The 14,467-nt window shown below is 41.0% G+C and overlaps 1 protein-coding gene across 1 annotated transcript in view; it reads right to left on the bottom strand.

Moving 5' to 3' along the window:
* The window catches only part of GRIN2D (glutamate ionotropic receptor NMDA type subunit 2D), a 1,421,508-nt gene that overhangs the window by 144,220 nt on the left and 1,262,821 nt on the right, over positions 1–14,467 (bottom strand). The window contains exons 13-14 of the mRNA XM_073656309.1: positions 4,401–4,561; positions 2,684–2,871 (exon numbers count right to left, since the gene is read on the bottom strand). Coding sequence (XP_073512410.1) covers positions 2,684–2,871; positions 4,401–4,561 — 349 coding nt within the window. The remainder of the gene's footprint in view (positions 1–2,683; positions 2,872–4,400; positions 4,562–14,467) is intronic.

The raw sequence follows: 14,467 nt of genomic DNA, 5'->3' as shown, positions 1-14,467 counted from the left end.
AGGAGAAGAGAGGAGAGAGGGGTTAATATGGATGAAGAGGGCCGAATTTGTGGGAGAACGGTGAATGTGGATGATTGTAGCAGCCAGAATATAAATGGCACAGATACAAATGGTGAATACTGTTGGCAAAACGGATGACCTGGAAGCAAGTTTGCTTAATTGTCTTGCATGTCTTACCTGTCTCCTGCCCTGTCCAACTGACATTTTCTAACTGCCGCGGCACTTTGATAAATTATGGCACTTCGATAAAGTATGCATAAATGCTATATGAATAAATGCCCCCGCATAAATGCTGCCCCTTGACTATGTCTCAATATATAGGGACGTATCTGCTTAGATCTACACAGATTTAACTCGTTAGCAATCAATCAACTGGCTTAAGACAACAGGAGACCATACAACTGCAGAAAAATAAACAGACTGGCAACTCTACATGGATCATAAACTGTTAAAGTAAGTGTGATGACCTTAATGTATCATGGATTAAACAACATAGAGAGTCAGAAGTATATACAAATTGTCAGGAAAAGACACTTAGTCAGACCTCGCAGCCCTCTGGCGCCCCCTTATCCTGCTGGTCAAACACGGTATTGACCGAGGATAAGCAACAGGGCGCAGCTGCTCTAATTTATGTTGACTATTGTGTCACGTGATGTGACAGGACGTATATATACCACCAGTTCCTTCCAGGAAAGTATATATACCTCCGACCAGCCACCCTCAAACCACAATATCACATAAATACTGCTTTCTGCCACCACCGATCGCTTAACAGGTGGATCGGGTACCAGTTAGGTAGCGTGAATTAGCGGGTGAGGAACGTGTTGGCTCGACATAGGACAAGAAGAATGCAGCTGGTAAATAATGACGATTTACTCCCGAAAGTGGGCAGTGTTTACAAAAGATATACAAGATATTATAAAAGAGACAATTTACATATATGCATAAAACAGTTATTAAAATAAAAGGGATAAGTAATACCTCACCCTCCAGCAGTACGACTTTACCGTTCAACACCGCAAAGGCAGCGAGCTTGGCAATGCTGATGGGTTGTCCTGGCGAGGGGAGCCCCCAGAGATACACCTGGAGGAGTACCAGAAGGTCCTACCTCCATAGCGCAGTCTAAAAAGGGGGAGGTGTCTGGCAAAATGTATTTTTGTCCCAGTTTTAAAAATGAGAGATGTCTTAAATCTCCATCCCCTGCTCATTTGGAAGAGGCTACATAGAACTCGCTCTTTCTCCCCACCAACCAATGAATTTTTATTACCGCCATAAAACCCATAAAACCTCAGCCAGAGCAAGCATACTGGTAAACTGGAAATTCCCTCCAAAATCCTATTGTCTAACTGTACAAATTTTTTATGTCGATTTTAATAATGCCCATGACTGTCACAAACACAGGGACCACATTTTTGAGATGTTCACCTTTTTCCAATTGTGATGGTGTGGTTTTCATGGCTGGAAGACCACCCGGAACCTGGAAAATGGTTTCTGAGCTTCTGAGCATCATAGAGATATCATATTTGATATCCATCTTCATGAATAGTGGTGACGGCAAACATGATGTGTCCATCTTGGATGTGGGACCCCCCCATACCAATATATGAAATCTGAAGGATTTTATGTCTTAGGCAGCTGTGTGGGTTCACAAAACCGAGCCCCCGTGTGAGGTAAACAACATGGGTGTCTTCTAGGGTTTTGGCCCCTTACTAAAAACCAGAACGGCCATTTTACCCCATTCTTACCCAGGGACGCCAGACGCAAGCACTACTCGCTGCGTGGAGGAATCACACCTAATTTCCGGGGAGCCGTCCCCCCCACAGAATCTGAGACCATCACCTCGTGGCGCAGGTTTTGCTATCACTTATCCCTTTTATATTAATAACTGTTTTATGCATATATGTAAATTGTCTCCTTTATAATATCTTGTGTATCTTTTGTAAACACTGCCCACTTTCGGGAGTAAATCATTATTATTTACCAGCTTCGTTCTTCTTGTTCTATGTTGAGCAAACACGTTCCTCACCCGCTAATTCACGTTACCTGATGGGTACCCGATCCACCTGATAAGCGATCGGTGGTGGCAGTATACCAGTATTTATGTGATATTGTGGTTTGAGGGTGGCTGGATGGAGGTATATATACGTTCCTGAAAGGAACTGGTGGTATATATATGTCCTGTCACATTACGTGCCACAATAGTCGTCATAAATTAGAGCAGCTGCGCCCGTGCTTATCCTCGGTCAATACCGTGTTTGACCAGCAGGATAAGGGGGCGCCAGAGGGCTGCACGGTCTGACGAAGTGTTTTTCTTGACAATTGGAGACATTACTGAGATCAGAGTCTCTTTTCCTCTGTTATGGTGCTTTCAGATGAGGCAGCAAAAACCAGGTGACAGATTCCATTTAAGGCCTGGGAGTATCATGTGATATCAACTATGTAGAACATGCTTACTCAGTAAAAAATATTTACTTTATATAGCGACCATACAAAGACGTCTAACATACCATTGAGCTGTAAGGTGACCCGACACAATGAGGAATAGTAATGAAAAGGAAACATTTCAGTAAAATTTCACCTATATGAAAATGTTGATAATATACATATTCAATATTTGGTAACAAGTTGAGCAAACCACAGAAATATAATCTGAGAAGAAACCGTAGAACGAAGAGATACATACCATCTCCTAGAAATTGTAGCAATGCAAGATCGATGGACCGTTTCCACTTAGAACCTTTTTGGAGAGCAATACCGTAACCTGTGGTAGCAAAGACTTTTCCACTACCAATAGTAACGAGCTTACAACCTTCATCTTTCCGAGCCATGTAGTTCAATACCGCTGCATCATAAATAAAGGCATCCAGTTTCCTTCAAAATAAAAGTAGTGAGTCAATGGATCTGGAAACCATTCAGTAATCGCATTGTATTAATTACGATAATAATGTTCATGACGTTTTTGAGAACGATAACAGTAATTCAGTAGACTCAACTACTATACATACACTTTTGTCAACATTGAAGAGCATAGTTACATTCTTATAAATTAGGTGTCCACGGATAATGCTATATTCATACAGAATTTTGAATGGTCTCATACACGTATGTCGATGGTCACTTTATTCATTTGAACTTTGAAGGGGAAAGACACTATAGACTCAGAGTGGCCACAATGTAACTCTAAAGAAGCATGTGGATCTCTTTCTTGTGGCTCCTGACATATCAAACTTTGTATGTATATTTACAATCATGGCTGGATGTGTTGGCACCCTTGAAATTTTTACAGAAAATGAAGTATTTCTCCCAGAAAATTATTGCAATTACATGTTTTGTTATACACATGTTTATTTCCTTTGCGTGCATCGTAAAAACTCAAAAAACAAAGAAAATAAGAAAAAATAAAAAATAATTTCACTCAAAACCTCAAAAATGGGCTTGACAAAATTGTTTGCACCCTCAACTTAATATTTGGTAGCACACCCCTTTGGAATAAATAACTGCAATCAATCACTTCCTATAACCATCAACAAGCTTCTTATACCTGGAATTTTGGACCACTCTTCTTTTGAAAACTGCTGCAAGTCTTTCATATTTGAAGGATGCCTTCTCCCAACAGCAATTTTAAGATCTCTCCACAGGTGTTCAATGGAATTTTGATCCCGAATCATTAATAGCCACTTCAGAACTCTCCAGTGCTTTGTTTCCATCCATTTCTGGGGGGGCTTTTTGAAGTATGTTTGGGGTCATTGTCATGTTGGAAGACCCATGACCAAGGACACAAACTGAGCTTTCTGACACTGGGCACTACATTGCAATCCAAAATCTTTGGGTAGTCTTCCGATTTCATGATGCTTTGCACACAGTCAAGGCATCCAATGCCAGAGGCAGCAAAACAATCCCAAAACATATTTGTACTTCCACCATATTTGACTGTGGGTACTGTGTTCTTTTCTTTTTAGGTCTCATTCCATTTTTGGTAAACAGGTGCATGATATGCTTTAGCAATAAGCTCTATCTTGGTCTCATCTGTCCACAAGATGCTTTCTCAGAAGGATTTTGGCTTCCTTATGTACATTTTGGTAAACTGCTGTCTAGCTTTTTTATGTCTCTGTGTCAGCAATGAGGTCAGCTTGAAATAAATGAACTACTTGTGTATGTGCACTGCTACAGATGGCATGTTTGCATGAACACTTTTACTATTCTGTTAAAATTGTTATGAACAATTCCATTCCAAGAGGTGGAAACAATATTATAAGAAATAATTATGTGCTGGCATATTGCCTAATCAATGTCGTTTCTGCATTGTATTTTCTTATGGTCTAGAGTATCTTACAGACTATAATTATGATTCACACTTCAATAAAGGAATATGAACCAAGGTGAAGCATCCTAACACTCACCCTGTCTTGAGATTTTGCAGTGCATCTTCAACATGCCGTTGGTTGTATTTAATCATGTAAGCGTGCATATCTGGGTAGTTACTTCTTATGTTCTTCTCGGTGCTCCCATTGGGTACTGTACCAAACTTCAGTGGAGGGTACTGCTCATGAGGTCTCTGAAACTGGGATCATAAAAACACATAAAACCATTAAAATGATGGCAATAAAGCACATTCTTGCAGAACCGTTAAATCTTTCTTCCTAATAATAAAAACTAGTTAGTGCCCATCACATGGCCTTATGTTAACAATTCTGAGAGTAATGTTGCTCACAATAAAAAAGTAATTTCATGACTGTACATGATAGGCAATAATCACTGAAAATGATCTAACTACTGTAAAATAGCTAGATATTAAATGTCCATCATGAATACAGTGAGTGACTACTGCAGAAAAATAATAAATGTAATTTTAGAAGTGCAGAGCGCTGTATGAAAAGGCTTTTGCAGTCAGAAAAAGGATTAGTATTTTGAAACAATATTATACTTCTGTCAAAAAAAGCAAAACTTTTGTTGAAGATCTCTGTTAAAGTGAATTTATTGGTTTATTATGTCGCCCTATCTAAAGGCAGCTTATTACAGCTACAGGTCTGTACCCATAAGTAGCTAAAAAGGACCCCAAAAAATATGATGTTTGTTTACTAACAGCAATGCAAGAATATATGAAACACATAGCAAGGGTCCTGTGGCATTCATGAGCCGAACAGCGTCCACCCTTACCCATCTATCTTCACCCCTAAGGCTAAGCTCGCATAGTGTTAGCCACTATATTTAGTGGCTCTGTTGGGGCTTACTTCCAAACCCCCGCCAAACGGGATTAGGACATATGTGCCGACGGGGCAATTGACTATAACGATTCAGAGTCACAGAATTGTCTGTCGTGCATTATTTTTGGCCATATGCACATAGTCAAGGCAGGCAGCAAGATGTAGTTGGCTCATACGCATGTCGGTACACATGGCTGAATCCCATTTAGATGGAGTTCTGACATAAGCTCCGTAGAACCACTGAGTGTAGACAAAAATTCTATGTAAACCCAGCTGATGAGCATTGAGTGACAAGCTACTGAGTATGAATATACAGTATATATAGCAGCCTAAGAGATACTGCATAAAGGGAGGCAGAAATAGGTGGGGCAGTGCCTTTTATACTACGTGCCTGGCATATTTTTTCTGAGATGCCAGGGGCCAAATAGCAGAACTTTTTATGTGTCATCATGGGTACCTGGAATATAAAATTGCAAATGTAAAATACTGCCCTTAGCATATTCATCTGATAGTTACTTATTATTTCTTTCCATTTTAATAAACATATGAACACCTTGCACCACAAACACATTTGTTTGTTCCCTGGAAACATTCCATCGAAAATACAGTATTATATAAGGCCCCATATATGGGCCAAGGAAGTGTCTACAGCGCCAACAGTTGGAGTCTCATGTCATCCTTATCCCGCTACACCAGATCCTTAGTAACTGCTTTGCCATATATTTTAATCCTCACAGAAATCAAGAACACGTTTTGTAAAACTTTCTTAGGGAAACTCAAAAAAGTAGAATAGGTCAACTTGCTAATAAAAAAGTGCTACTCTCAGTTGGTATTGAGGAGTAAATGATAATTGATAGTGCAAAATTCTGATAAATTAATTGTAGTGAATAATTGCTATTTTAATATGGAAATAGAACTATAGATGTAGCATTTCAAAGGCTTATTTATTTATATTACTCACTTTTATAGCGCTATTAATTTCACAGCACTTTACAGACATTATCATCACTGTCCGTATTGGACCTCAAAATTTAAATTCCCGATCAGTTTTTTTGGAGTGTGGAAGGAAACCAGAGAACTTGGAGGAAACCCACACAAACATGGGGAGAACACACAAACTCAGGGCAGATATTGTCCTTGGAGTGATTTGAATCCAGCATTCCAGTGGCACAAAGCAACAGTGCTACCCACTGAGCCACCGTGCTGCCCAGGATAAGGATTTAGGGTGTGTAGGGTTTCACTCTCTCTGGTAGGCATTATGCCTTAGGAACAGTTCACACAGGCAATGCAGTTTTGGTCCAAACACATGCAGTTTTATTTGCTTTCCTCAAATTGCACTACACCAAAGCAAACTCATAAACACAAATCCCTAGCCTTGTCCAGGCACTAACTAAACACAGACCTTGGCTACTCAGACATGGCTGAGCTCTGTCCCAATCTCTTCAAACACAAAGGCTATTGTCCATAGCAACTGGTGATACTTGCAGTTTGGTGCACACGGCCGGTGCAGACACTTCTTAGAGAGAGATTCTTGCTCATCTCACTTTTTAGCTTCAAGACAAATCCAGTCTGGTCAGCTTTCCTGAACTGACTGACTTAGATGAACACCCAAAAAGTTATAAGCAAAGCTTAGCCAGGTGTTCTTAATCAGACTCTGTAGAGCTGGGATCTAACCCTAGCCTACCTGGCATTGATACTGGTGACTTTGGGCATAACCTACATTGCATGGTAAAAATTCCAGCAACATTGCACCATAATGAAAGTGATTATGGTCCAACAACGTGTCCCACAATTTTCAAATGACAAACAAGTTGCAATAAATCCAAAATCACGGCAACTAAAAATGCAACAGCCATATTTAGCAGCACAATCCATGTTGCAGCCAAAGGCATTGTGCAGCCCTAAGCATATGCAAACTTGAATGGCACTCTAAATTGTTTCAATAAACAGCCTACATTATTAGCATGGTGCAACTGCTCATTAATTTTGCAATTTATAGACTGTGCTATGCAATTGCAATTTGTTGTGGTATGGGACTTTTGGAGCCAACTTAACATACAATACCACCATGCAGAAAGATATTTTGATACAGAGAAATTAAACTCAACACCAAACTGGACTTGTTCAATGGTTTGTACTGTGTTAAGTTTACAGTTATAATTTTCTGTATCAAGATATCATTCTGCATTATGGTATAGAATTGATGAGTTAGAAATGTGGTGCTGGAGAAGGATGTTATCAGTACCTTGGGTGGCAAGAAGAACAGAAAAAAATCTATTTTGAGTGAATCAAGCCAGACATGTCACTTGAAGCGAGGATCAACAAGCTGCGACTTGCCTACCTTGGACACATCATTTGAAGGGAGCAATCACTGGAGAAGGATATCATGGTCGAATGAATAAAAGTAACAAGGCAAAGAGGAAGACCAGCAACCCAATAGCTTGAAACTATCAAGATAACGGCAGAGAATACCATGGTGTACCTATCAAGGCTTGCACAATATCGATCTTCCTACAGGTTGTATATCCATCAAGTTGCCATGACTCGAAATAGAGCCAGAGGTCATTAAAAAAAAAGCATTAGTTTAAAAAAAAATGCTACATCTTGACATATCAGGGGTGCAGACAAACCTTTTTTACTGTAAAATTTCCTATATCCTTGCACTGTGCAATGTTTCCCATTTGTGGTTCCTTTTGTTTTCGTTTCCAAGTTATGTGTTGTCACTAGACATAATTTATGGATTTTTAATTCTTTTTGGTACAGCTCAGTGTTCATGGTGGCTATTAATTTAACCCTTTACAACCTATGACATATAGGTACGTCAAAAGTCGCCTCCCCCTCTTTAATACAGCCCCAGCGCTGAGCCCCCATATTTTCAGGTATATGTCAGCTGATCTGATCAGCTGTCATGTGCTACTAACACCCGCGGGTGGAAATGCAATCCATTCGCAGCTGTTAACATGTTAAATGTTGCTGCCAATTTCTTATAGCGGCATTTAAAATGCACGCCCCAGAAGCGTTTCACTAACTCCGCCCCTCAGCACCCCGTCACATGATCGCGTGGCGTCGATGGTTTGGCATGACCATTGGGTGTCTGCAGAAGACGCAAGTGCTTGTCATTGCCGATTTTCTATGAGCGCCGCCCAGTGGCTGGAGTTCATAGCAGTTGATCATTTCTGGTACACATAGAGGTCTGAAGCAGTGCTGTGTATAGCACAGGCGATCAGATGATCTCAGCTTCAAGTGTACTAAGGAGATTATTGAATCAAGTGAAAAGAAAAAAAAAAGATTTTTACAAAAATTAAAAAAAAAATAAAAATGTAAAACTTCAAATCACCACCCTTTTGCCCCATTAAAAATAAAACAAAAAAAAGAAAATCATAAATACACATATGTGGTATTGCTGCAATCAAAAATGCCCAATCTATCAAAATATAAAAATAATTAATCCGATCAGTAAACGGCATAAGGAGAAAAAATATCAGGACGCCAAAATTATGTTTTTTGGTCACCGCAACATTCCAATAAAATGCAATATTTTGGAGAGATTAAAACTTTGTATTTATCCCAACATGGTATCAACAAAAACGTTAGCTAGGCACACAAAAATAATCCCTCACTCAGCCCCAGATCCCGAAGAATGGAGAAGCTACAGGTCTCATAAAATGGCCCCATTTTTTGTTTTACAAACTTTGGATTTTTTCTTCTCCACTTAAATAAAAAAGAACTTATACATTTTGGTATCTACAATCTCATAATGGCTTGGAAAATCATAGTGGCAGGCCAGTTTTAGCATTTAGTGAACATGGTAAATAACAAACCCAAAAAACTATTGTGGAATTGCACTTTTCTTCACACTTGAAATTTTTTTCCCGTTTTCTAGTACAGTATATGTTAAAATCAATAGTGTCGTTCAAAAGTACAAATCGTCCCGCAAAAAACAAGACATCACATGGCCATATTAACCGAAAAATAAAAAGTTATGGCTCTGGGAAGAAGGGGAGCAAGAAGAGAAGATATAAAAATGGAAAATCCCAAAGTGGTGAAGGGGATAAACATGGACCTAGGAAAGCCATCTCATCGAAAAATGCTATTACAGAAAAAATTATATATGCTGTAGTTTAAGAATGAAATACAAAATTACTTTTCAATCTATCATATGATTGGATAAAGATCATTTACTGGATTTCATCTTCACACTGTGCTGACTCAAGTATATTTGACAGCAGTTTTATAATTGACAAACAGGCAATATACTATGTTAGTCTGAAGTCGTATGTCTCTCTGGTCCAGGAGTGGAAGTTGAAGGTGTATCTACTAGACAAGTGCTTTGTTTGGGCAGCCTGAATTATATGCAGTTTTATGTTTCATCATGCCATTGTGTATTGCGCTTCCTTTAAAGTGAACTTATATCGTACATGAAGGCTGTTTACTCCTAATAAAATGGAAATAAAGTCCTTTTACTCTGAGAACATTTCCAGAAAAGTTCTATTGGAGAAATTTAAGATCTTTAAATAAATGGAAAAGAATGCAATTCACATTGTGACCAAGAGCATGCATTTAATTGACGGAAACAGAAAGTCAATGTTATGTCCTGTTCAGAAAAGTAATTGAAGAAGTAAAATGAAGAAAAAGTTAGGCGAGATCCTTTAACTATACATCAGGGTCTGAATATATATTTTTTTACATACAGTGATATAGAATACAAAAAGATGTTTATAGAATAATAATATAGTCCAACTCATCTGCAGACTTTACAGACATTTCATGAAAGGGTAAGTAAAAGTGTAAACATCTTTTATATGTTATAGCCCTATGTAGTGTCGCTAAGGGTCTAATTCCTATAGTCTCCACCAATTGCGTAAATGAAGGGGCAGAATTGCTTAGCTAATATGCAGAGCACACTAATCAGTCCATGTTTGAAGATAAACTGGGTTCTGTTTGCACTTGGTTTAACCAATCAGTGAGGGACTCAGGACCTGGATCACTACTATCCTAAGGAGCTGCTATGACAAGAGGTGAGTCAATCAATTTCAAGCATACAAATATTTTGATACTTGTTTGGTGCAAATCCAGCAAAATCAAGGACATCTGTCCAGCCTTTTCCTGGATTCAAAACGGAGGGGAAAGGGTTGAAACCTTATAGTCACCTCTCCCCGCCCCTCCCCATACCAGTACTGCTGCCTCTAGTTCTCTGATTGTCTCTTCTGTTTTCTATCTTCTATTTCCTGTCTTCTCTGTTATATCTTTGTTCTGTCACTTTTTCACTTCTGGCCAGGATTTCTGTCCACTAAGTTTCATGAGACTGCATACAGAGCAATGCATGTAGTTAAAGAGAATCTGTCAGCAGGATTTTGCTACCTCATCTGAGAGGAGCATAATGTAGGCAGAGACCCTGAATCCAAAGATGTGTCCCTTAGATTACTGGGTGCAGCTGTTCTGACACAATCAGAGTTTAAAGATTTAGCAAAGCAGCAGGGCTGAGAAAGCTAACCCCGCCCACACCAGGCTCTTAATGTACATTGTCTATAGACAGTGAGCTGCTTATTATAGGAGGGGGGCAGAGTCGGACTAGCATGCATGCGCTGATGCAGCTGCTGTAGTCCAGGCAATGATAATCACTAGGTGATAAAACCTTCATTGGACGTGAGCAACAGCACACAGCCTGACATATGTGACACATAGTTGAAGTCTGTGTTTTAACCTCTACCTTATGCTGTCCTCAGATTACAAAACAAAAACTTGCTGATAGATTCTTTTTAATGATATACATCACACCTGTCACAATTCCACCACTCCCGGTGTCCTAGGGACTCTGTGAGTGACAGCTCTGCCGCCATATGGGATGGAAGGCTGGCTGAGCTGTCAGGATTGTGAGTAACAGCTCTGCCACCCAATCTGAGGCTGAGGTGTGCGTGGTGTGATTGACAGCTCAGCCATCCTATCTGGCTGGGTCTGTGGAAACTCCTCCAGGAGTCATCCGTTCTGGGTGATTACAGTTAGAACTCTGACACATGCCAGACCTATGCCAATTGTATCTCTGCTCAAGTGGTGTGTTTCTCTGGTCGCTGCTCGGAGTTATATCCTGTTCTCCAATGTTGACCTTGAAATTGACTTTTGACTAGAGATGAGCGTTGTTCGACTCGAACTATTCGCCAATCTTAAATTCGAGCTGTTTGGGCCGGTGTTCGAGCCGTTCGGCGACCACGAACGATTTGAGAAAAATTCGGCTGTTCGAGGTTATGTTCGATAACTGTTCGTGCACCAAAATCATAACTGGATTTTTTCTCAGTAATGATGAAAATTAATGTTAATACGCAGTTTGAGTGTACAGCGGGGCGGGGGGAGGGGCAGGGGATGGATCTCTGCAGGAATAATGAAGATCTCCATTTTTTTTTCTCTTTCCCGCATTTACAGTGGGGAGGTGCAATCTGTCAGCCTATCAGCAGCGCACACACGGAGCGAAGTGCTTTTTTTCACACAAGCAAGGGCATGTGTCATTGGCAGTGTATGTCACATGTCCTTGCCCATGTTGAATATAATTTTTTTCTGCATCTAGCTCTGAAAAAATATTTGGCCTTCTAGCTGTGTGTGGGACTTTCTCTATTAGTCCATCTATACTGACCTCCATCAGGTTGCAAATGAAAAATAATTTTTATCTGCATCTAGCTCTGAAAAAATATTTGGCCTTCTAGCAGTGTGTGGGACTCATTGTATTAGGCCATCTATACCAAGCTCCACCAGCTTTTAAATTAATAATAATTTTTAGCTGCATCTAGCCCTGAAAATAATTTTTCTTCCCAATAGTGGTAGCAATAGAAATATGGGGCGCGCGCCTGGCTTTCAAAAATATACGCTTCATAACAAAAAACACCAGCCTAGCGCACTGCATTAATAAGATGGCATCATCGTCTCTCCCAGTGCTAGGCCTACTACCCAGTCTAGCATTCCTGTGCCTAAAACACAATGTATGGGTCCGCGCTAGCCACTATGCTGAGGGGTCGAAAGCTGCTGCTAACGCTTTATAACAATTCAATTGGCAGATTTTCACAGAGCTCTTCCACAACGCCCACCCATCGGGCAACAGTTGCCCACCTTCCCTATGGGATCTAGTGGCGAATAGTTGATGCCATTAATCAGAGCGTCAGTTGCCCCGTCGACGTGGCAAGCATACGGTAAGGCAAGGGAAGAGTGGACACGACTAGTAGCAGGCAGACGGGTTGACCAATGTGAACAAGCCAGATCACAAGTCACCATAGAATTTCTCCACCAGCTAATTATGAGGGGCATATCAGGGGCGTCAGAGCAGCGGTGTCTGACCGGAGTAGCATTTCACTTCCAACTACTGAATTGGGGAGATGTGACAAAGGTTCATCATCAGACAATCCATAAAAGGGTGGAAAAGGGGTTAGCCAAGTCAGGAGTGTAGACGTCCCGTCCCGTGTCACTAAAACTGATTTCTCACATCATATCCCTAACACGATTAACATGACACTCACAATTTGAAGCAACGCTACTGTCTACTGCATTTGTGATCGCCTTCTTCGGGGCTCTATGCATAAGCGAATTAGTCCCTCAATCCAAAATTACCACCAGTGGAGGATTATTACACCAGGACGTAGTCATAGCCAATAATGCAATACGTCTACGCATACACAAATCGAAAACGGTTCCAGCGGGCACGGGCACTTGGGTACTTCTACAACCCACAAACAGTACACTGAGTCGGGTAACAATAGTAAAAACATATCTAACCATCAGATCACAAAGTAATGTCTTCCTATCACACATTGATGGAATGCCATTATCAAGATACCAGTTCCAAGCTATATTTAATAAATGCATAACATCGGCAGGGAACCACCCCAAAGATTACGGGACACACTCATTCCGCATAGGCGCGGCCACGGAAGCAGCAAGAGCAGGACTGTCAGAAACGGAAGTTCAGAGGATAGGGAGATGACGATCCACGTGTTTGGCAAGATACATAAGACCGGACTTGTTATCCTAACGTGGTTTGTTTCTTTTACAGGTGACGCTAAGCCAACAGTGTGGGTGATAGGCCACTCGTATATGTATTTGGCAGAAAAAAGGGCGAAAGTCTGCCCAGGCGGGAGAAAATTAGAGTTTCATAACACATATTTCAACTAGAGAGGTATTAGAGGCCTGCTATGGCCACAGGTACTAATGGAGGTAATCAAGGTAGGGAGACAGGCAAGATGTCTGGTCATCTTAGTTATACAGGCCGGGGGAAACAACCTAGGTCATCACAACAGCGCATAACTAATGGCAATAATGAAACTAGACACTGAGCGCTTCAGAGAATTTTTCACAAAACTAGCTATAGAATGGACAGAGATTGTGCCGATAGGGGTATGGCAAGGTGCGCGAGACATCACGGCCATCGAACGGACAAGGCGGGTAATAAATATTCGGATGGCAAAATTTAGAAGAGACCGAGGCGGTGTAGTGGTACGACACCGACAACTGGAAGGAGATAAAGTAGGCCTCATATGGCCCGACGGTATTCACTTAATGGATATTGGACTGGACATATTCCTGTCAGGACTCCAGGACGGAGTGGAACAAGCGTTAAGAGTGATGGGTGGGGGTCAGAGTCATGCATACGGGTACGCAGGATCCTCCGTGGCCTGGAAATAGAAAGGACATGTTGGAGAGTTACACTTGTTGGCCAACTTGCCGGAGTGGAGACCCAGGGCATGCTGCAACAAGCTGAATTATTTTAGAAATAAAATGCCTTTCTAATGGAATGAGTTTAAAGAGTTAATAAAGCTGTGACCGATCCTCACCCATCCAGTTGTAAGAGTTACATTATTGTATTGTCAAGGAAAGGGGGGCGGTAGGGGGGCAGAGCGTCTGGGTTTGGTTGGGGGTCCCCACAGTCTGCCTAGGCTAGATGCATTTAAAAATTCTTATTAGATACACAGGCTGTGCAGCTTGCTTCGCAGCTGGGCTACTACGCCCAAAGTATTGCCTAGGCTAGATACAGTTAAAAATTCTACGCTGACTAGCAGACACTGAAGATTTGGAACAGACTTCTGAGTAAACAGCTCTTCAGACTCAACCATCTGTGTTACCCCAAGCCATAGTGTATGTAGTTTCTTACAGTTAAAAGGGGGGGGGGGGAGCGACCCAACCCTCCTGGAATTGACGATGCCAACGTCACGTAAGACACAGCAAGGGGACTTCAAAAAGAGTCTCCATTTTTTCCCAAAATTGTGGCACAGACACCACTTAACCCT

The sequence above is a fragment of the Phyllobates terribilis genome, unplaced genomic scaffold (assembly GCF_046119375.1).
Source record: "Phyllobates terribilis strain yellow unplaced genomic scaffold, ASM4611937v1 Scaffold_12__6_contigs__length_324123572, whole genome shotgun sequence".
Lineage (NCBI taxonomy): Eukaryota > Metazoa > Chordata > Amphibia > Anura > Dendrobatidae > Phyllobates > Phyllobates terribilis.
The sequence above is the reverse complement of the archived record's forward strand: the minus strand, read 5'-3'. Positions and strand labels throughout refer to the sequence as shown.